At 34.9% G+C, this 23,236-nt stretch overlaps 3 protein-coding genes across 3 annotated transcripts; 2 read left to right on the top strand and 1 right to left on the bottom strand.

Annotated features, from left to right (window-relative positions):
• Positions 1-1,223: 1,223 nt before the first annotated feature.
• LOC123680249 (SEC14-like protein 4) lies at positions 1,224-22,985 on the bottom strand. The gene is made up of 10 exons (XM_045618044.1): positions 22,650-22,985; positions 6,960-7,029; positions 6,570-6,613; positions 6,346-6,466; positions 5,288-5,479; positions 4,494-4,574; positions 3,640-3,839; positions 3,394-3,548; positions 1,816-1,967; positions 1,224-1,727 (listed from the first exon to the last, which is right to left on the bottom strand). The coding sequence occupies exons 1-10, from the start codon at positions 22,716-22,718 to the stop codon at positions 1,486-1,488; spliced, it is 1,326 nt and encodes a 441-aa protein (XP_045474000.1). The 5' UTR covers positions 22,719-22,985; the 3' UTR covers positions 1,224-1,485.
• On the top strand, positions 11,823-15,548 carry LOC123680248 (armadillo repeat-containing protein gudu-like). Its single transcript, XM_045618043.1, has 8 exons — positions 11,823-12,100; positions 12,152-12,332; positions 12,569-13,029; positions 13,087-13,216; positions 13,311-13,544; positions 13,667-13,954; positions 14,008-14,330; positions 15,198-15,548. The coding sequence occupies exons 1-8, from the start codon at positions 11,997-11,999 to the stop codon at positions 15,484-15,486; spliced, it is 2,010 nt and encodes a 669-aa protein (XP_045473999.1). The 5' UTR covers positions 11,823-11,996; the 3' UTR covers positions 15,487-15,548.
• On the top strand, positions 15,725-18,543 carry LOC123680247 (armadillo repeat-containing protein gudu-like). Its single transcript, XM_045618042.1, has 8 exons — positions 15,725-15,898; positions 15,953-16,133; positions 16,195-16,652; positions 16,714-16,840; positions 16,891-17,124; positions 17,445-17,732; positions 17,780-18,102; positions 18,156-18,543. Exons 1-8 carry the CDS (start codon positions 15,777-15,779, stop codon positions 18,442-18,444), a joined length of 2,022 nt encoding a protein of 673 aa, XP_045473998.1. The 5' UTR covers positions 15,725-15,776; the 3' UTR covers positions 18,445-18,543.
• Positions 22,986-23,236: the final 251 nt, after the last annotated feature.

The following is a 23,236-nucleotide window of genomic DNA, read 5'->3' as shown; positions in this document are numbered from 1 at the left end:
AAGTCAGAAGCTTTTGAGCTCTCGTCATTCTGTCACTCATTCGCCATTAGCACCCTTGAAGACCACCGAATGGTGTATGTGGTCCCCGAAGGTGAGATTGGCGCATGAAAGAACGAGCACTCAAAAGCTACCGACTTCAGTCAGTGCTTTCCCCATTTGCTTGAGTTTTTTTGATTCTGATGACGATATCAACACGAAGTTTTGCACGTAGCTAGAAAAATGAATATTCCATATAAAAACAAAATCTCAACCGGATCAGATTTGTAATCACGAAAATATTCAAATTCTAATATTCTTCTTACATTTTTTATGGTTTCGATAATGTGAATGACTTGAAATTCTGTTCGGAGCTTGAAATCGTTGTTTCTTATCAACACCCAAAATCTCAACTTCTCCTGAAACTCTTTCTGATAGCTACTAGGGATTCATCGAGCCAAGTAGCTTGAAATTTTAACCAACTACTTGACTTGAAAACAAGCTCATGAAAAATTACATACTTGAGCTCGAATTGATTTTAGATATTTATTGCTTGACTTGATATCAAGCTACTTGATATTACTTGTGCTTGATATGCACGCGTCGCACGGCATTTATTTCTGCAATCTCGTTCGCGCTTGGACTAAATAAGGGGATTCCTCGAGCGCTAAGAGACTGAAGCATTCGCCAGTGTGACTTTATTAGTAGTTTTCTTACATTTTTATGGAATCTATTGGTAGATTTTGAAAGTTTCAGAAATATCTTTCCAAACTTGGCCAAAATGGCCAAGGATTCTTCATCAACGCCAGCATCTTCAGCTCCTGTTGAAAGACAATTTTCCAGAGCTGCTCTTATAGTTACAAAAACCCGCAATAGGTTAGGCGACAAATCTATAAGATGCTTCATGTGTCTTAGATCCTGGATGGAGAATTTTGAAATCAAACAAAGCCTGGAGGTTTCTCAATTTTGGGAAACTTAATTTTTTCTTTATTTTTTATTTTGTTATGATTTATAGTGATTTAATTAAAATAATAAATATAGCATTTGAATACTCCAGTACCAGTCCCATTCGTGGTTTTAGAACCATCTGTGTACCATTTTGGTATTCTTTTCTGAGCACTGGGTTTGTGAACTCCCTTTGCCAATTTTCTTTTCTATTTAGCATCGTAGTAAAGGTTTTTTTGATGCTAGTTTACCGTTGGGAGGACTTGGGATAAAGACAGAGTTTGTTACATTAAGTAGAAATATTCGAATTATTTATTTAATTTATCAGGAATAATAATATTTTAGGTAGGTGAATAGCTACTCCACAGGCAAGTGAACAATATTTCCTCATACCAAATGCCCTACATGGTTCTTATAATATAACACAAGTAAAAGACAACAAAAGTATGTACCTATATCACATTTTTTTGAGCAATACGATGACAAGAAATATATTTCTATCCCCTATCCGAAACTTACACTAATATGTACAATAATGGTAATTAAAAGATTAGGTTAGGATTTTTAATGAACTGGAGATATAACAGCTTTCTCCATACCGTTAGTCATTTCTTTTGCCTCCAGTTCATTCAAAGCATCTGCATCCATAATCTTCTCACTTGGTTTTTTATCTTCTTCTTTAAAGAGTGATATGTCGCCATCTGTGGGTGTCACACTGAGTTCTTTGATAGGTGGAGTGACATACACCTTGTAGAACAATTTTTTGCTTCTCAGTAAGCTGTAGGAGTTATCAAAAATGACGGTATCTGAAAAAAAGCCATAGGTTCTTATTTCAATGATTCCTGCAGATAAATGTTGTTGGAAAAATGGAAAATTTTCCCAATATGCACTTACAAGTAGCTGGAGACTGGCAGGCTAAAACACCAGCTTCATCTATTTGGTGGGCTGAGACCCTGTTCAAGGCCACTGCCGTTGTCACTTTATCTTCTTTGTCGGTGTAATTAACACCAAAACGGATGTCGTGGTTGTCTGTACGGAAGTCCCATCTGAAAGAAGGTGAAAAATGAAGAAAGTATATATTAGACCAATTGAAAAGTCCCCGGTCTGATGCACAGATGGCGGTGCTAGTATTAAATCCATATGATTTTTAGTTAGTACCAACCTTCAAACGATACGTGTCAAAACTTGACAGCAATCCGACCATTAGTTTGTGAGATATTGCGTTGTGAGTGTAGCTACTTTTGTTATTTGAAGAAAGATGGAAAAAAAGAATTTCGTGTGCTGATAAAAGATTGCTTTTTGAAGAGAAAAATACAGTATAAGCAAAATCTTGGCTTGATGAAGAGTTTTCAGATCTGCACCAGGAAAATCAACCATCATTGATTGGTATGCTAAGTTTGAACGTGGTGAAATGAGCACCGAAGACGGCGAACGCAGTGGACGTCCAAAAGGGGCTGTCACAGACGAAAAAATAAAAAAGTTCACAAATAATTTTGAATGACCGTAAAGTGAAGTTGATCGAGATAGCAGACATTGTGAAGATATCATCTGAACGTGTATATCATATCATTCACGAATATTTGTACATGAGAAAGCTGTGTGTAAAATGGGTACCGCGCGAGCTCACAATCGATCAAAAGCAACAACGTGTTAATGATTCTGAGCAGTTTTCGAAGCTTTTTAAGTGCATAAACCTGAATTTTTGCGTCTATATGTGACAATGGATGAAACATGGCTCCATCATTTCACACCGGAGCTCAATCGACAGTCAGCTGAGTGGACTGCTCACGATGAACTGAATCCAAAGCGAGGAAAAACACAACAGTCAGCTGGCGATGTTATGGTATCAGTATTCTGGGATGCGTAAGGTATAATCAAAGACTAAGTCTGTAGGATAATATTCATTGATTACTTTCAAAAGGGCCAGACCATCAACAGCGCATATTATATAGCGTTATTGGATCGTTTAAAGGATGAAATCGTTAAAAAACGACCCCATTTGAGGAAAAAAAAGGTGCTGTTTCATCGAGACAATGCAACGCGTCACAAATCAATGAAAACTTTGGCAAAATTGCATGAATTGGGCTTCGAATTGCAGAAGCATCCACAGTATTCGCCAGATCTGGCACCCAGCGACTTTTTCCTGTTCTCAGACCTCAGAAGAATGCTCGCTGGAAAGAAATTTGGCGCCAATGAAGAAGTATTCGCTGAAACTGAGGCCTATTTTGAAGCGAAAGCCAAATCGTACTACAAAAATGGTATCGAAAAGTTGGATGATCACTATAATCGCTGTATCGCCCTCGATGGCAACTATGTTGAATAATAAAATCGAATTTTATAGAAAAAATGTGTTTTACAATGGCAGACTATTCAATTGGCCGTTATATGGTCTTGTTTTATTTTTTTTTTCAATTTTCTTCTTGAATTTATTCAGAATCTGAGGAATGATTCGTCATCAGTGATGATATTTACCTAAGGAAAGAACCTTCTTCGTCAACCTCAAATTTCAGCTTTAACTTATCCCCCTTCTTGATAGTTACTATTGTGTATTCCTTTTCGTTTTCTGGGTCGTCTTTTTGTAAGTTTTTCATGTAATATGATTCTGGTATTTTGCCTCCTTGTGCAATCTGAAACGATAATATGAGTCATAATAACTGATACAATTCTCCATGTATTTTTATTTCATTATACATAAGTGGAAAATTTTTTTTCTCTAACCTTTGTAGTTAGTCTTGGATTTCCATCAGGATCTGTCAGATTTCCACCGAAATATTTCGGGAGATTGTCAGCTCCAATTTTCTCTACCAGAATTTTCTTCCATTTGGCCGGATCATGTTTGTAAATTTTTATTTTATTGATTGTACAAGGTCCCATGAATTTCTTAACGATATTGAAACCTACCGCAAACACTCTTGGAGCTGAAATGTAATGAACCTTTCTCAGAATCTCATTGCTTTGGAAATTTTCATTTTATTATTATCTAAGAACCTATCAAAATGTTGAAGAATATGTTTCTAGACAAATAGGAACTTTACAGTCTGAAGATGAGCTAATATTGTGCTTAATATGAATTGTATTGAAGATACCTATTGTTCTCAATGTAGGCTAATCTGAATCTAGGCGTAATTACAAAATCTCAAGAACATTCACTAACAGTGTCATGGTTACTTTGAACACTCTTTCCACATTACCTATGTGTACCAAAAACATTTATTTAGTAGGAAGGAATATATGAGTAATTTTAGGGATAAACTTGATATTATAATCTATTTACCAGGGTAAATTTGAATATTTATTGATTATTGTTTTTGATGATAACAATTCAGAAGTTTTCAACACCTCTAAAATTTATATTTTACTAATTGAAATCTATTAGAAGTTCTAAACTATATTATAGAAGTAGGGTTTTGTTGTAAAAGTGAATCAGTCTCGTAGAGCTAGTTGCCATATTTTGAAAGATTGGAATATTCAACCATTGTGTTTCAATGAAAAATTCGACGTTATAATAAAAAAATAAACATGGTAATCATTTGAAACTGTTTTTTTTTTTAAGAAATTTCTAAAAGACTCACCATTGATTATATAACAAACTTTTAGGATCTCTGGGTAGTTTGCTTCATACATTTGGATCAACGTGATAACAACCTCAGCAGCTGGAAGAAAAAAAGATTAGTTTTAAGAACAAATTATAATTTTTCATACATCTTGAGCAGTGGCGGTTCGTTTGAAAGGGAGATAGGGTGAACAAAAGAATATATAACTCATTATACTATACACTCATTCGAGTGTTTCATACTGACGAAATATCATGGCAACGGCTTATTTTTTTGAGAAAAAAATATTTTTCTGTAAATCTTGAAACTTTATTCGAAGACATTAACTTTCATAACAATCATAACAACAAGTTTTCTATCTTTCAATGAGATTATATCATCAATTTTCAACATCTTGTACCTACTTGTAATGAGATATAATCAAATTCTCAATGCTAAAACTATCGTTTTAGTATTACTTTGTCAAGTAAATGATTTTTACTACCTGGTTAGTGTAGGTCATTTGTTATACGAAAACAAGAATGAATTGTTACAAATTATATAGATTTTATTGTTTTATTGTTCGTAAAGATATTATTGATGAGGTTTTTCCTGCGTATCGTAATGTATATTGCAGGTTAAAGGTTAAACCAGGCTGACCGAAAAATAGTGGAAAACACCATCGTTTTTGCCTCAGATTCAGATTAAATGAAGTAAGTGGCATAATTTGCCTTGAAAATCACATTGCCAATATAAGGTTTTTTTTAGAAAATATGGACGTATCCTGATCAAAGATTCTCGAACTACCACTGGTATCAGCTACATCTTCTTACCTGGCCTCCACAAATACTGCCTAAGATTAAAATTATCCATATCAAATATCACAATCAGTTCGTTGTAACCAGTAGCAAATGCAAGATCCAAATTTCTCTCTAATATCTGAATGGTTGCCTTGATCAAGTCTTCTTTTGGCACTGAGTGTAACATTCCAACAACGTCCAATCCAGCAAATGGCACAATTATAACTAAAGAAAAAAATACGAAAAAATAAATATGAACATTTATTTTATCTTCAAATATATGGATAGGTTTCCTGATAAGAGGTGACATTTTGAATATCCTGCTATCTGGACAGTTTCACTTTTGAAGCTGTCAAATTTTGACATTTGACAAGTGAACACTACGTCATTACTAAAAATGGAACTATACACGCTTCAACAACGCATAGAAATTGTTGAAATTCATTAAAAAATCATAGTGCAAAGAACTAAGGCATAGTTGGGTCATCGTAAAGCACCTTCTACAGTGGAACTGGTGGAAAAATTTGAGCTGTTGGGAAAGTTAGTGATGTGAAGAATCGAAACCGTATGCTTCGATCAAGAAAAACTGAGATATTGCCGCACATGACACTGCATACGATCGAAGAATGATTACTTATCACACCACAAGATACATAAGGCGGTAGAGCATTCAAAGTTTTAGTATTGCTTCAAAAACATTTTGCACTTAACAGAAACTAGTTTCGAATGCAAAATCGTAGGAATTTTTCATATATTGAATGTGTAAATATCGGTTTCCAAATAATTCAAAAGCTAAGGTAGAGTTATTTTTCGTCTTTGTAAAATACTTAATGATTTTATCCTTCTTCCAATGAGGGTAATAGGGAATTTATTATACAGACGGCTTAGTAATGGCTGTTTGGAGATTTTCATAGATGGAAATGTTGACAAAACGAAGCGGAGTAGAAACCTTATATTGTTTTTTCGAATCCAGGGTGAAATATGAAAAGGCTGCCCGCAAACTAGACCAAATTGTCGCCCCTCAAATAGACGTTTCACTGTTTGACCCCTAACGCGGGCTCTGCTTCTACAAAAGGAAATTCTGCACTTACCAGGTGCTCCATCTGCATCATATCCACAGCAACCAACCGGTTCGTATTTTTTTATTACTTCTGGAGCTTCCCAGGTTTTGAGTTCAGTGTCCACCCCATATTCTTGTCTCCATTTCATGGACTGAAATTTTGAAAAATCATTCAAATCTTGCGCTCTTATTGAAAATCCTTTTACAAATGAAATGAAATTAAAAAAAAAAAATTGTGTGTTGTTGTATACTCACATCTCGTAGCATTTTTTCAGCATTCTCACAATTCCAAGATCGCGCTGGAAAAAACGAAGTGTTTAAGTTGAAACATGGCTATTATCTCTCCTAATTAATTTAATATGCAGCATTTTGATTGAATTTTGTCGTCGCAGATACTTATCTAGCACGATATATTCGAAAAAACTTGCCAGGGGGTCTAATAATAATTAAATTTATATTCTGAATGAAGACATTAATATACAGAATGTGACGTTATAATTTTCATAACAGAAATAAAATTGTCAAATTGTTTTGGTCGCTGCTGCAACAGTTTTCTATTAATCTATTTTACATTATGAACTTATTATCTATAAATTCTCAGATAAATATTTAAAAAAAAAATTTTTTTTCGTTTAATGAACCTACCTATTAGCCACCTGCAAAGGAAATGGTCATCATGGTGTGGTTGCAAAATATCGCTGACATTTCTTCTGAACTGGAATGAAAAAAATAGTATCAAATATTGTGAAAGGCATTAAATTTATTGGTGTTCTAATCGGAAAATTAGTCATATTTTTTTTACTATAGGCCTTGTTGATCCATAATGATGTTAGCATCGTAATGTGGACGTGGTAATAAAGGTAACAATAGCATTCTCTAATTGAAATAATTAGAAAATGCTATTAAATCGCGAAATGAACTGAAAGCAAGTCATATCAATATTTATTCAGAGAAATTGGAATGTTTACTTGAGTTAAATGGAGAAATCAATCACATCCGAGCATTACAGCCTACTAAACAATTATTAATTGTTGTAAGTAGAGTAGGAAGTAATGAGAATGATTTTGATTGCTTGTTTCTTGACCATTCCGTTAGTTCAGAGCTTTTCTCGTTAATTTATATTTATATTTTTTATATTTATTTATATTTTCTCGTTAATTTATAAGAGCAAATGGCGTGAAATTAGGTACAGAATCAATTGTAATATGGCATTCATCTTTCAAGCTTCATATTCATATTTACAGGAATTGTTTAGGCACAATAATAAAATTTAGTCATCTCAGGGCCAACTCCAATCTTCAGAGGTTGATTGCCCTTTTTTTTCATTTTACAATTCGATTTTTATTGAATAATCTGGAATATTGTTTGAGCTGAAGGATATGATAAACAATTTGCAGTGTTTTTTTATCAATTTTTTTGGAGGTTCAAGGTAAAAATTTATTCGCTATCCAAGAATCGCTATATCTCCTAAAATATTTGTCGCAGACTCCTCAAATGAAAACGTTTTTCAGATTTATAAAGGGTGTTTTTTTCGAGGTATATAACTTTAAGTTGGCATTACTGTTCAAGATGGCGACCGATTTAACAGCTGTCAAGTGATTTATTCTCAGTTTGGTTTGGCAATTCATCATGAATAGACTCACGCCTGAACAATGCTTGCAAATAGTGCAATTTCATTTCGAAAATAATGGTTCTGTGCGAAATACGTATCGCGCACTACGTCCATTTTATTTTGTTTAGCGATGAAGCGCACTTCTGGTTGAATGGCTACGTCAACAAACAAAACTGCCGCATTTGGAGTGAAGCTAATCCTCAAGTGTATATCGAAACACCGTTACATCCAGAAAAATTGACTGTTTGGTGCGCTTTATGGGCTGGTGGAATCATTGGTCCGTACTTCTTCAAAAACGATGATGGCCAGAACGTTACGGTCAATGGTGATCGGTATAGAGCCATGATTACTAACTTTTTCATTCCTGAATTGAACAACCATGATGTCCAGGAGCTGTGGTTCCAACAAGACGGCGCAACATGTCACACAGCTCGTGCCACAATCGATTTATTGAAAGACACGTTTGGTGACCGCCTAATTTCACGTTTTGGACCTGTGAATTGGCCCCCAAGATCTTGTGATTTAACACCGCTAGACTACTTTCTGTGGGGCTATGTAAAGTCATTGGTCTATGCGGATAAGCCACAAACCCTTGACCATTTGGAAGACAATATTCGCCGTGTTATTGCCGATATACGGCCACAAATGTTGGAAAAAGTCATCGAAAATTGGACGTCAAGATTGGACTACATCCGAGCCAGCCGTGGTGGTCATAGGCCAGAAATCATATTTAAAATGTAATGCCACAAGATTATCTTGCGGATAAATAAAATTCATGTCAATCGAATATTCCATCGTTGTTTTATTGCAATTTGAAGTTCTATAGCTCTAAAAAGAACACCCTTCACGTATAATTCTCCAAAAAGAAACTAATAGTCCAACTGGAAGCATTTTCGTGATCTACGTAATCGAATCAATCAATAAAAAGGTACAATATTCCCATGGAAGAATTTTAATTTTTTTTTTTGATTTTCTAAGAATTGTTCAAGTTTTTATTGACACTCGTTGAATTTACTAAATTCTGCGTCTTTATCCGTTAAATGGATTCACAAAATCAAGGAAATAGTTCAATTTATTTATTCGATAAAAACAGAACGTAGATAAATGAATTCAGGAAATGATTAGATAAACTCATTGTTTGGTGAATAGGAATACATATTTCATATTTCCTTATCAATAATTTGTCATTATGTGAAATTCGTAATAAATGATGCCGAAAATTATTATAGTTATCACAAAAATTAATAATTTAACACCATCTTCGATATCAACTTGTAATGCTATTTGAAGCATTTAATAAGTATGTGGAATACTTCGAAATTAGATGTTTCATAGATTATAGATCAGGTATTACACAACAATACAAGATTTATACCATGTTTCAAAAATATGAGAATTCTATGGAATAACTGATGGTAGTTTCCATGGGTAGGTAACCAATTGTGAAACTCGTAACAACAACTTTTGTAGTGAGAATAACTATTGTATTGTTTGATAATCAAAGAGGAATGAACTCTGATAGTTCTTCGAATTTTCGCTCCAAGATCATTTAAAATTGTACCAAATATACATAAATATTTTTTGAAGTAGTGGAAATGTACTTAAACTGTCAAGGAAACTGCAACACCCAGAAGGAGCTTTTCAAATTTTAATTTTTTTTTCGGTAAAACATATGATAGATAGTATATCAAGGAGTAAATTATTGGAAATTGGAGAAACAAACGAAGGGTTTACAATTTTTTTTTATTAATTTCTTAATTATGTGTTTGTCCACCGCGATTATCTATACACTCCCCAACACGTCTCGGCATTGATGCAATAAGATGATCTATTTCTTCTTGAGGGATACTATTCCAAGCTACCTCTACTTCATGTCTCAGAGCCGCCAAAGTCCATGGGGGCTGGGGTAAATTTCCAAGCCTTATACTCATGCTGTCCCAAATATGCTCTATGGTCGAAAGATCAGGGGATCTGGGCGGCCATGGCAAAAGATTCACATGGGTCGCTTCGAAAAAGTTTAAACTAACTCTGGCAACATGAGGTCAGCCATTTTTTGCTGAAATATTGGATTCTTGAGCCGGTTAAGGTAAGGGAGAACATATGGCTCTACTATTCCTTGAATGTAACGCAGCGCTGTCATGTTACCTCGAATAAAGACTAAAGGTGACCTACTTGCATGTGCAATAGCACCCCATACCATAACGCCTACTGTCCGTTGTACATGACGCTCAACATAAAACTGAGGTTCACGTCTCTCTCCCCGATGTTGTCTAACCCTTCTTCGGCCATCATGTGCACCCAAGGAGTATCGAGATTCATCAGAAAAGACGACCTGATGCCATTTCACATTCCAATGTTGACGTTATCTGCACCACTTTGATCGTTGCCGGCGATGCTCAACCATCAGAGGTAACACAAGATGGGGTCGATAATGCTGCAGTCCAAAATACTTTAACGGTAAACCGTTCGGACAGTTACAGGATGGCCTTGTTCTCCTAACCACTCATCAGCCAAAGATCGAGTTGTCGCAAATCGGTCTCTAATGGCCATAAGTCTTAGAAGTCGATCTTGAACTTCATTTGTGACCCTTCGACGTCCAGTGCCTAATCTTCTTCGATTTTGGCCATTATCAAACCACGCTTGACAACATCTCATATCAGTAGTTGAATTTCTGTTCGTACGGTTAGCGATTTCTCGAAATGGCAACCCCGCCTATCATAGACCAATAATTCGACCTCTTTCAAATTCACTTAGCTGGCGATAAATTCCCCGTACACGTGCTCTATGCATTTCAACAACAACTAAACATCAACTTTGGATCTCTTCGAACACCTGGTTTGCAAAAAACGACTACAATATTTAAGAAACAAAAATTTTTTACATGAAAAAACCTTCACGATTTTTTTCTCCAAATCAAATCATTTACTCCTTGCTATACTATCTATGTTTTACCAAAAAATAATTAGAATGTAAACAGCTCCTTGCATATCGTGCTTATGAAATTACAGAATAGACTTTGAGGACAGATTTGTTATGTTTGAGTCGAAATTTTGAGACCATTTTGCGGCTCAAAATTCTATATCAACTTTTTATCTAAATATTTGTATCTCATTAATTGGCAAAAATCAAAGAAATCAGTGCTTCAATATCTCAAAAATATACAAATCTTTCCTTTACATTAACTTTCTTGACGTTTTTTATTTCAGACGATGCTAAGGTAAACATACTATTTTTTGTATCATCTTCGGACTTTAAACTCCTATGATTAATAGATAGTTAATATCAATTTTTTTCTGGTAAATGAGATGATTTAGGTATTTAAAACTTCCAAGAAATTAACGATGTTCATAATGATGCAATTCAACCGTTCACAATTATTCTCGAAAAAAAAATATAGATACTCAATCAAAAAGTCATCAGATTGATAATCCACTGGTCCTTCTCTACATATCAATGTCTAAGTAATTTAATGATAAAACCTTGAATCATTTTCAGAAATCAGTGGATATATGTTTATCAAGTAAGGTTTTATCGCATTTCAGTCTTCGACAATAATTATTTCTTCATTTGGAAGGAAATGAGTCTAATCTATTCTACACAAATTCAATTCATTATTGAAAATATCCCAGAATGACAATAAAATAACGAATCTTGGTACCATCATTAGCTAACTAAATAATATTCCTCCAGTTTGAAATTTGAAATATTATTTTGGGAAATTATAGTTAATATACCGAGTGATTCCCTGAAAGATCTCTGTTCTGTTTTCAATACGACACACTTTTCGAATTCATCACATTCTACTCTTCCTTCATCCCTTAATATCGATAAAACAACATGAAGTATTTCACCATCGTTTGATCGATAAAAGGAAACATCATAGTAACTCAATGACAATCTGAAACTTCCCAGAATTTAAATGAACGTCAGTTTTTTTTGTATTTTTGTGAGGAGTTTTTTTTTCTGATCAGGAAAATAAGCAGATAGATTTTTTTTTGTATCTATCGAACCCCAGACTTTTTGTGTAGGATTTCTCCCATTTTTTCATCGCAAGACCAATTCTTTTCGCCATGAGTAAGGATCTAACAGAATCTACAACCAGTATTGACAATCTTAAGCCTAGGGAAGTTTTTGTTGGTGAAGAAACAGACAGTGAGGAATCTAGTGGTTCAAGGTGACTAAAATATTAGGTTACATGAAAATATTACAAATCAATTTTTCCCAGTGGCTCTACTGATGATGAAGTCGAAAGAGAAAGACCAAAATTTGAATGTCCTCCTGAGTATTGGCACATCCAGAAGCTTATGAAATATTTGAAAACAGGCAATCAAACTGCTACAGTTGTTGCATTATGCTGTTTGAAAGACCATGATTTGAAGGAAGAAGTCAATCAATTTGCTATACAGGTAATTTTCCAAAGTCCAAGTGTTCAATGCAGCGAAACAAGTTAATACTAGTTTTACTGCGGGGAACACTTGGCTTTGGTCATCCCTAAAATATCATTTCCTTATGAATCTGTTAGGTTAAGTTTGATTTGACAGTTAGGTTAGGTGATATCTTAAATATAACATTAAAGTTAGGTTAGAATACTCAAAGATAACCTTATAGTTACTCTCAATACAAATAAATCTGAATATTTCAGGATATGGGAGGTCTGGAAGTATTGATCAACCTTCTAGAAACAACAGACATAAAGGCAATAAAGCTAGGAGCTCTCAGCATCCTTGGAGAGCTCTCCCAAAGCGAAAACCTAAGAAAAGCAATTGTCGACTTGGGAGCTGTGCCGCAGCTCGTTAAGAACCTTGTGGACCCTGCAGGAGACGTAAGGGTACTAATAGGAGAAAACATCTTTCACCTGGCAAGGCTAAAGAAGGCCAGAAAAGACCTACGACATTGGGGCGGTTTACCCCTCTTAGTGGACCTCTTAGACGTCCCAGAGAAACTTCTACAAACGTCCAAGAACGATCTGAATCCAGAAGACTTGGAGATGCTACTAATAGCAGAATCTTCCGCCAAGGGTCTATGGTCTGCATCCAAGAGCAAGAAAAACATGATGGTTATGATGAAAACAGGAGCTGTGCCACTCTTATCTAAATTGATTGCGTACGAGTTTCTTACGTGGTGTTGGATTGAAAAAATTCCATGCGTTTAAAATTCCAGGTCAGTGCATATCGATGTCATCAAAGCAGCCATGGGTACGCTGTCCCAATGTGTGGTCGAGCCAGGTTTTCAACTTGCTGTACAAACTGAAGGAATGGTGAAGAACATAGTCAAGCATTTGATTAACGAGGTAAAGAGACGAGCTACAGTTTATGACCTAGAAATCTATTTTTTGTTGGACATTCATCTTCTTTTGAAAGCGACTCATTCTTGCCAAACTTTAGGATGACATCGAGCTAAAGACTCATTGTTGTGACACCATATACTACTGCGGCGAGGATCCAATAACCAGAAACATGGTGCGCGAAGCTGGAGGTTTGGACATCCTGGTGAAGATCATCAACGATGCCAATAACAGGAAGGTCAAACCGTTGATGGCAGCTGCAACTGGTGCCGTTTGGAAGACAGCTATGTCTCCTGAGAATGTGGAGCGATTTGATTCTCTGAGAGCAGTGGAGGTATGGATCCTCAATATTTCCTAAATACTTAACTGGATTTGGTAGTTTTTTTATGACCTCCTCTGAATTCAAACTGTCAAATTGTCCATCTTATATTAACTTTCTTTGCTTGCTACCTCCAGATCCTGATAAAGCTCCTGGAAGACGTCGACGAAGATGAAAGAGTCTTGGCCAACGTAGTAGGAGCTTTAGGTCAGTTCGTCAAGTTACCAAAAAATAGAGATGTAGTCAGAAGAATCGGTGGCATCCCACTTATGATCAACTTGCTGAACTACACGTACCTCCCCTTATTGGAAAACCTTGCTATGGTACTCAAGGAATGCGCAGAAGACGAGGACTCTATGGCAGTCATAGAAGACAACGACGGCGTCAGATTGATTTGGTCGCTGCTCAAGAACCCAGCAGAAACAGTAATTGTCATGTGGTGGTAACATCCAAAAATACTTATAGGGTGTTCTTTTAGGTTCAAGCAAACGCTGCTTGGTGTTTGGTGCCTTGCATAAGGAACGTAACGAATTCTGGAGAGATGGTTAGAAGTTTCGTTGGTGGTTTGGAGTTGATGGTCAGACTGTTGGAAAACGAGAGCCCAGAGGTTTTGTCTTGCGTATGCGCAGCGATAGCAGAAATAGCTACGGACATAGAAAACCTTGCGGTCATTTCTGATCATGGTGTTGTGCCTCTTTTAGTGGACCTGGTGAAAACTGGCAATCCGCAGTTGAGACAGCATTTGGCCGCTGCGATTGGGAAGTGTTGCGCTTGGGGAATCAATTGCAAGCTATTCGGAAGGTAAGAATGATGTAGCTGTTTACACAGAATTTTTTTTTTAAATCTTCAATAAATACTTTGAGAGGGCGCAGTAATGTTTCAATTACGTTATGAATTAAGTAATAAAAAGGTTTTTTAAATAAGAGCAATTAAAGGAAATGAGGAAGCCAACACACTTGCCAGAAAAGAATTAGCCTTTCATTGGCCCAGGAAATTTTTGTGATAAAGGAAAATGTTCCTACGAGTAAGCAATTCATAAGAAAGTGAAAGCCGAAAGAAAAACACTCTGACAGAATCTTCCTAGGTTGGATCATTCCAAAAAGTTCATTTGAAACTTAGATACTGCAAGATCTAAGAAGTATCTAGATTTTAGCAAGACTATGCTACACCTCCTCCCTGGATTTCTTACAGAGCATTGCCCTCTCAGAAAGCCTCTCAAGAGAATGAGTCTAGTGGGGAGGAGGAAGATACTCCGGATCACCTGGTGAAGGAATACCTCACCATAGCTAACCAATGCAAAAAAAATCTTCAGACATGGAACTTGTAGAAGTCAAGAAGTAACCTAAAATGCACTTATTAGCTTCGAAGGAGGAAACCTTCTGTGTAGAAGTGAGGATGTAACCCCCAGGAAGCTATCCCAGATACTGGTGTTCATTATAACTCTAGAACTGGAAGGCTAGCCATAAATGATGCAGTAGTGAGTATTGCTCTAATGGATGGCATAACAGGCCTTAAAGTCAAGGTCTAGGTAACTCCTTAACAGTATTCAGTATATAATGAGCCCTGATATCACCAATTCAAAACGGAATTATTTCAAATAGTCAGTTTTTCTTTAGTGTTTAGGGAACCCTTTCCATATCGATTTTATTTATTCTGGTCTACTTCTAGGTTAGGTGCCATAACTCCACTTGTGAATTTCATGGCAGAAGGAACACCAGAAGTGCAACGTACTACTGCAATGGCTCTTCACGCCCTGTCAACGAATCAGTTCAATTGCATAACTATGCATGAAAGTGGCGTGGTAAGATTTCTGCTCTCTGCTGTAGGGTCCAAGGATCAAATACTACAAGAAGCTGCAGCTGGTTGTTTAGCCAACATAAGGAAACTTGCCCTGGATGCGGAAACGAAGCATTTGATAAAGAAGAAGGAAGAGGTCGAAACGGACGAAGAGAATTGATTAAGGGTCCAAAAAATATTTGTTAGGTTAAGTGTAATAAATAAAATTTAATAGTAGTGAAAGGTTTTTTATATTGCAATATTGTCTCATATTGTATTGGAATATCCACGCTACATCTGTTGCACAAGATGATACTAATTAATTAAGTTCTAACTGAATAAACATGAAAGACAACCTGTATGAATCCTGAGGACAACAAAAACAAGATCAACGCGTATTTCTATGGTTGAAGCATCATCACTCTCTTCGACAGATCAAACGTAACTGTCACTAAAACCGCAAAAACCAAAATGCCTGCTTTCATCCTGCAAACACCTTCCTCTTCTAGTGAAGAAGACCTTATCACTAAGTTACAGCCTAAAGAAGTAACTATAGATGATAGAACTGACAGTGAAGAACACGAAAGTTCCAGGTAGACGTCTGATCAAAGTTAGATTCAAATTACATAATTGAAATATATCTCCAGCTCTTCATCGGAAGAAGAGATTGAATACACAAGACCATCCTTCAACATACCACCGGAATACTGGCACATACAGAAACTGGTGAAGTTCTTGAAAACTGGGAATCAGGCTGCCACTACAGTCGCCTTATGTTGTTTGAGGGACCACGATTTGACCCATGAAGTACACCAATTCGCAGTCCAGGTAACAGGTATCTTATTATGTTGTATTAAACGATATCGTTGATCGTTTGTGTTCCTTGAAGGACTGTGGAGGAATAGAAGTACTGGTGAACTTGCTTGAAACTAAAGAGCTTGATTGCAAATTGGGAACTCTTTCTTTATTGGTGGAAATGGCTCAAAATGAAACAATACGAAAATGCCTTGTCGATTTAGGCTGCGTTCCTTTGCTAGTGAAGAACCTGCTGGAACCAGCTACAGATCTGAAGATATTTGTAGGCGAGGTTATGTATCATTTAGGATTTGTACCAAAAGCTAGAAAAGATGTGAGGCACTACGACGGTATTCAACTGTTTGTAGACCTCTTGATGGTAGAAGATAAGATTTTGAGGACACCAATGAAGTATTTGACTGCTGAAGAACAAGAAACCGTCCGGTTAGCTAAGTCTGCTGCAAGAGCACTCTGGTCACTCTCCAAGAGCAAAAAGAACATGCACATTATGATGAGGAGTGGTTGTGTTGCCTTGATGGCTAAGCTTTTGGGGTGAGTATTGAATTGGCCCCTCACCAAGATGAATAATATTGATATATTTTATCCCTTTCAGCTGTGTTCACACAGAGGTCATGATACCAACACTTGGGGCTCTCTCCCAATGTGTTGTACTTCCCCCCTTCCAAATGGCTGTATGTACAGAGAGGATGGTGGACGATATAGTGAAAAATCTCTACGAGGTCAGTAGAATCCGTTTTATAAATGAAAAAAATTGAGATAAAATCTCTAGGGAAACGCGTCGGTACAGAGGTATTGTTGTGAAACTATTTTTTACGCTGCTGAAGGTCAAGAAACTAGGGATATGATCAGACAAGCTGGGGGATTACAGCCTTTGGTGTCAATTATAAGTGATCCAAATAACAGGGCGGACAAAGATCTACTAGCAGCAGCAACTGGTGCTATATGGAAGACTGCTATCACTCCACAGAATGTTGTGATATTTGACAAACTACAAGCTATTAACGTGAGTTTGTTCAGTAACTATCATTAGTTTTGTTTATAACTTTTTACCATCTTGTTGAATCTAGCCAGACGTTTCATGGTGTTACGACACTCACAGTTCACCAGGGGTTTCAGTCTCCAAGACTCAGGCATGAGTATATCCTCAATTTGAGCTTCTAACCAATTGTTGCAATTATAAGGTCTATCCTATCTGATTGCGACACTTTCTTAGGCCTCTTTAAACAGCAGCAAGTCTTCTAGAGCCTTAAGTATAAACTTACATACCCACAAGAACAATTTAATGACCAAAATATGGCCTTAATGATAACCTTTTTTCCCCAGGTACTGGTGAAACTCCTGGAGAGTGCAGATGAAGATGAGAGAGTCTTGAGCAACGTGGTTGGTGCTCTTTGTGAATTCTTGAGGTTTTCCCATAACAGAGATGTTTTGCGAAGGTCTGGAGGTATACCTTATATGGTGAATCTCCTTAATTACACTTATCCACCATTACTGGAAAATCTACCGATGGTACTAAGAGAGTGTGCAGAAGATGAAGATTCAATGAGGATCATGGAAGACGTTGATGGTGTCAGGCTCATTTGGTCGCTTCTAAAGAACAAATCTCTTCAGGTAAGACTATGACCAGAATAGAAGAAATATACCAAACAGTATTTCAGGTTCAAGCCAATGCTGCTTGGTGTTTGGTGCCTTGCATAAGAAACGCCCAAGATTCTGGAGAGATGGTAAGAAGTTTTGTGGGAGGGTTAGAGATAATAGTACAGCTTTTGAGATCGGACGATGTCAGAGTTCTTGGATGTGTTTGTGCAGCTATAGCCGAGGTGGCTAAGGACATTGAGAATCTAGCTGTCATAACAGACCACGGAGTGGTGCCAAGACTTGTAGATTTGATAACCACAGACGATGTGTTTCTCCGAGAGCACTTGTGCTCTGCTATTGCATTCTGCTGCGCTTGGGGATCTAATTGCAAGATGTTTGGGAGGTGAGAGATGTATTTGTAGGTTAATTTAGGTTATGAGAACTTTTATTTTTCAGGTTAGGTGCCATTACACCCTTAGTGGGTTACATGGCGGACAACAACGAAAAAGTTAACAGAACTGCAGCTATAGCTCTGTATCATATGTCGGAAAATCCTTTCAATTGTATAACAATGCACGAGAGTGGAGTTGTGATATTTTTATTGAGGAGTGTAACATCGGAAGATCATGTGTTACAAGAAGCTGCAGCTGGTTGTTTGGCTAATATAAGAAAGTTGGCTCTGGAAGCAGAAACTACGCATCTTATTAGAAAGAAGGAGTCTTCAAGTGAAGAAGATTACGACTGAATTTTGTGAATTTTTAATGTTTTTGATATTATCTTCAATTTATGTTTTATATTTTTGTAATTATTTTTTATTACGTCAAATAGAACTAGATGAATAGTACTTTCAGTGTTTTTTCTTTGAAGTGACATGTATTTTAGTGATTAAGAATCAATCAAAAATACTATGTCAAAAAAGTAACAGGAATCTTTTTATGCTCTTAGATAATATGAATACACAAACGTGTTATTTTGAGAGGTATATTTTTTTAATGAAATAAAATTGTAAAAAACGATTTCATGAAATATTCCAAGGTGATAATTTCAATTGATAATAAGCGCTAATTCGAAAGAGAAATAATGTTGCTTTTTACTATCTTCTGAAGGTTGATATAAAAGTTTTAGGATGTCAATTTTTTTGATTTACAATAAGAATAATTCGAAAATTCGCAACATTACGACGTTGTAAATAATATAACCAAGGACTCTGATTCATCTATCGAATGAATTGATTTTATGACATTTTTAGTGCCAGATGAAAAATGAATTGAATCCGACCTAGCATCATGGAAAATTAAAATAATTACCCTCAGAAAATTATGTACATCATCGATTTTTTTCAAGTAGGTAATTTTTATTTTAATGACTGGAATGTGTAGGTTGAAATTTTCTGTTTGCCTCAGTTTCTGTTTGAAAACAACGATTAACAGTCAACATTAAATCACGTTCAAGAAGTATTTTCTTGCATAAACCGTCAAGTTCGATGTTTTCACAGAGCATTTAGAGGTCAACTTATTGCAAAATCTCTGCTTAGATTGAAATACCTTTCTCGAATAACTCTGTGCTTACGTCGATGTTAAAATAGTTATTTATAATACAAGTGCAGAAGGCATTGATATTCTTCCACGAGTACAAAATTCAAAAACGAGCCACGAAGTGGCGAGTTTTGGAATGAACGAGTGGTAGAATGAGCCTTCTGTACGAGTATTATACATTATTTTCTCTAATTCATTGTATTTTCATTGAATTTAATGAAATATTTCCATAAATATATTTTAGTGATTTTTGCATTGGAAAATGTTGGTTGACAGAACTGATTTCTTTAAGGCAAATTGATGAATTGACAGATAAAGCCGTGGCGGAAAGTTCGGAGTACCAACATAGAATAATAAAATATAACCATGAAAACTGTGCGTTTCTGATATATTCTCGCACGATTTTGTTCTACAAGATGTGGAAGAATGAACGGAATAACCACAGAATTAGAGAAACATATTTATATGAATTCAAGACTAATTATATCAAACGATACTTTGAATATGTTGGCATAGCTATTAAGATTTCAGGAGAATAAAAACAATACATTTTCTTATTAAATTATGAGAATTTTTCGATTCACCTCAACCTTTAAAATTTCAACTTTATCACAATTGAAATTTGGTTCAAGAATTCCTAAAATTGTTTCCTGTATTAGATTTCGTGAATCAGATCATTATTTTCCTATTAAAATAGGATTTCTATCAAGTGAGGAAAGAATGAGGCCGAAGAGTTAAATCGACAGACAATATTCAATATTTGGTGACTCAGAAATTACTGAGTGCAGGAAATAATTTAGAATTGATTAGATTTGATCTGAATTTTTGAGTTTGAGATTCTATTCAGTATGACAACCGTTTGTTGTATTTAAATCAAAGTGAAAAAAAAATGTTCTTATTCGATCTACAAATTTTACACAATCTAAAATGAACACTAGATCGAAATTGATATAAAATATCTCATGTTTGATGTTTGTCAAATTAAATAAAATCTTGTACCGATTCAATTATTCCAATGAAAAATTATCAATTATTTCTAATAAATGCAGACGCACTTACATCGCCTCTAAGTACATTTTTTTTGGGTCGTCCATCTCAAGTCGTTACATGTAATTAAAAAAAATTGATACATTGCCATCGAATGAATCCAAACTTGACCAACCATATAATTATTAATTAAAAATCTCAGTAAATTGACAAGGTTTATTAAAATCTTAATTAATAGTATCTTTTCCTGAGTTTTTTCGATCTATTTTTGAATTATACTCATTTTTTTCAAGGTGTTCTAAGGATTTATACAGGGTGTTTCAGAATTCAGTATTTAGATTCCAGGGGCGTAGTATTAATTGATTGGAAATTCAAATTACAACTAGTTGGACTGTTGGACATGAAAGTTCAAGATATGCAAGGCGATTTACTAGAACCTCTAGAGGCTTAAACATCTTTTTAATATTTAATGCTTTGAAGCTACATGAATAACTAAGTACCCTTGATATTATAATCATATCAATGGATTCTGAAGGTTATATATTTAAATAATCTTTTTTTGAAAAAAAATTTAAGACATTACAAATTCAAAAATGTGTAGGTGGAAATGTTTTTTTTTTAATTAAAGATTCATTTCTGACCCTTAAACAGCGGATTTTTCCACTGGTATCAGAGTCTAAGATTAACAATAATATAAATTATAAAACAATTCTTAACAAAATATATAATTGAAAAATGTTAAGTATAATAATATAGTTTAATCAGAAACAACAGAAAATTTACATACAACATATCAAAAAATGGACCAAACCAAACTATCTCAATATCAGAGTGAACACGAAAATATTCACAACTAATTATCATTTCAACAATTTGATTAGACATGATTGGAATCATAAATTCAAAATGAAATTAATCTGATTGTATCATACTTGTAAATATTAAATATTCTCATTTAATTCTTTGATTCATATTCCAAATCTTGAAAAGGAAGATTTCTATTATTTTCACATGTTTCACAAGATGGAGAAAGTAATTAATTTTCATTAAAAATCATATTAACAGTTGGTCTTCAAAGGATATAACTGTGAAAGTGAATGATACGCGTGTAGATATAGAACTGAACGATATAGATGAAAGAAAATAGGACTGAATCATCCAATAGATTTTGAGATTTCAAAATGGATGTTTTTCAAATTGGCCAAAAAAAATTCGTATGAATAAACATATATGAAAAAAAATCGAGTCAACATATGAAATAAATATTATTTCATTAGTTATGTATTTTTTTTAATTCACACACACAGAAAAATTACAAATAATGAATTTCATTCTCGAATTTTGAAATTGATTATTTTTCTAAAGATGACCTCCAAATCATGGAACAAATTTTGGTTGAATATCCATTGTTTCCGTTTATGTACAAACAATTCTATTATTGTTTATGCAAATGATCCAAGGTACCTATGTATACAAATATCGATCTTAGGTACTCATACAGAAAGTTGTTTTACAGTTTGAAACGAAATTAGATCTAATCGAATCAAGAATTTGAATTGCTCGATTTGAATGTTTAACCTACTAATAGGTACTAAGAAATTTTATATCCAAAGATTTTTTCGGAAAATTTAAAAGCTATTCAAACGAAGTTTGGTACAAATTTCTTCCTGAATTTTCGCTGTTCCACTGTTCAGTTTTTTTTCGAAAACCACAATAGTTTTTTCCATGAATTTTGGTACGCATAGAGCATGAGAACAAGAATTTGAGAGTGAAGAAATCAAGAAATCAAATTAACTTTTCTGAAAATTTATAGTACAAAATCATGCTTTAATTATACTGAGTGAATAATTTTCACCGCAATGTTCTAGAGCTTATAGCTCTCTCTAATAAGTTTACTTATTTTCTTGGATTGTAGTTCTCAGAATTTTATTTTTTCGTCTAGTTTGATTTTGATCTTTGTCGTTTAAGAAATTATATTTATTTAAAACATGGATTTTACAAAATATCTTTTAAATTTTAATGCCTTTTATACTGAACAACATTAATCAAAAATGATTTAATTGCATTCTATAAAATTTGTTCACATTTATATTTATTATATACTTATTTTATTTTTCACTGGTCTAGAACTTTCACGTTAAAAGAAGAAATGTTAATAAATCATAGGTATGTGAAATTTGCAGTGTTTTTGATATTATTTCGGATAGAACGTGAAATTCAAACAAACAATTGTCAACACTTCACAACTTAATTTTAGAACAGATTATCCATATCATAATTGAATATAAGTGGATCAAACATTCGTAAATCTTTGATCTTCATCAGCTATAACGAAAAAACAAACCAAATCCATATTTATAAAACTTCAAAGAAACCAACTCAACATGACACGAAAAAATAATCAAAAAAAAAAATCTAAGAATCTCACCTTCATCAAAGCAAACTTCTGGATATCATCCAAGTCAAGCTTACGCTTAACATATTTCGGCACACTCATCTCAGAAAAAAAGAAGAACTGGAGTCACAGAATGGCACAATAACCTGCACTAACGGCAGCACTTAGCAGATATTCAAGTGACACCCAAACTAGGTAAACGCGTTGTTTTAAGCTCTCTCTACAGCAACACCAACTGAGTTATGAGGATCTCCAATCAATGCAGGGAGTGAAATGAAGCAACTACCACTCTAGACGACTGCATAGAGGTTCTGAAAGTTGTGGACATTCTTCAGGTAGTCATCAACAGGAAATCAAGCAATGCAACCCGAGTTACACCATTCTGGGTTGATAACAATGAGGCACCTGACTTAAGTCAAGGTCAAACAATCGAAAGTAGATATAAATAGTCGTGGGTGGAGCTAATGTAATTAGAGATAGCGTAAACGATAGAAGAATTGGATCAATTTACGTAATTGAAGAAATATTTCAATGTCTACCAAGCCAAAAGATGAATGAAACATTCTTTCTATCCAAAACTTTCTTTTCGCAAAATATGAAAGCTCCTTTCCGTGAATTTT

This window comes from Harmonia axyridis, chromosome 5, assembly GCF_914767665.1.
Source record: "Harmonia axyridis chromosome 5, icHarAxyr1.1, whole genome shotgun sequence".
In the NCBI taxonomy this organism is placed as follows: domain Eukaryota; kingdom Metazoa; phylum Arthropoda; class Insecta; order Coleoptera; family Coccinellidae; genus Harmonia; species Harmonia axyridis.
The sequence above is the reverse complement of the archived record's forward strand: the minus strand, read 5'-3'. Positions and strand labels throughout refer to the sequence as shown.

What these genes read in the sequence shown, in the direction of transcription:
- LOC123680248 (XM_045618043.1), top strand. Translation starts at nt 11,997, where the DNA reads ATGAGTAAGGATCTAACAGAATCTACAACCAGTATTGACAATCTTAAG. An exon ending in GAGGAATCTAGTGGTTCAAG is followed by an intron (nt 12,101 to 12,151) that starts GTGACTAAAATA and finishes AATTTTTCCCAG; the next exon opens with TGGCTCTACTGATGATGAAG. An exon ending in TCAATCAATTTGCTATACAG is followed by an intron (nt 12,333 to 12,568) that starts GTAATTTTCCAA and finishes TGAATATTTCAG; the next exon opens with GATATGGGAGGTCTGGAAGT.
- LOC123680247 (XM_045618042.1), top strand. Translation starts at nt 15,777, where the DNA reads ATGCCTGCTTTCATCCTGCAAACACCTTCCTCTTCTAGTGAAGAAGAC. An exon ending in TAGTGAAAAATCTCTACGAG is followed by an intron (nt 16,841 to 16,890) that starts GTCAGTAGAATC and finishes TAAAATCTCTAG; the next exon opens with GGAAACGCGTCGGTACAGAG. An exon ending in AATTGCAAGATGTTTGGGAG is followed by an intron (nt 18,103 to 18,155) that starts GTGAGAGATGTA and finishes TTTATTTTTCAG; the next exon opens with GTTAGGTGCCATTACACCCT.
- LOC123680249 (XM_045618044.1), bottom strand. Translation starts at nt 22,718, where the DNA reads ATGAGTGTGCCGAAATATGTTAAGCGTAAGCTTGACTTGGATGATATC. An exon ending in GCAGTATTTGTGGAGGCCAG is followed by an intron (nt 4,575 to 5,287) that starts GTAAGAAGATGT and finishes TTTTTCTTCCAG; the next exon opens with CTGCTGAGGTTGTTATCACG. An exon ending in ATCCAAGACTAACTACAAAG is followed by an intron (nt 3,549 to 3,639) that starts GTTAGAGAAAAA and finishes TTATCGTTTCAG; the next exon opens with ATTGCACAAGGAGGCAAAAT.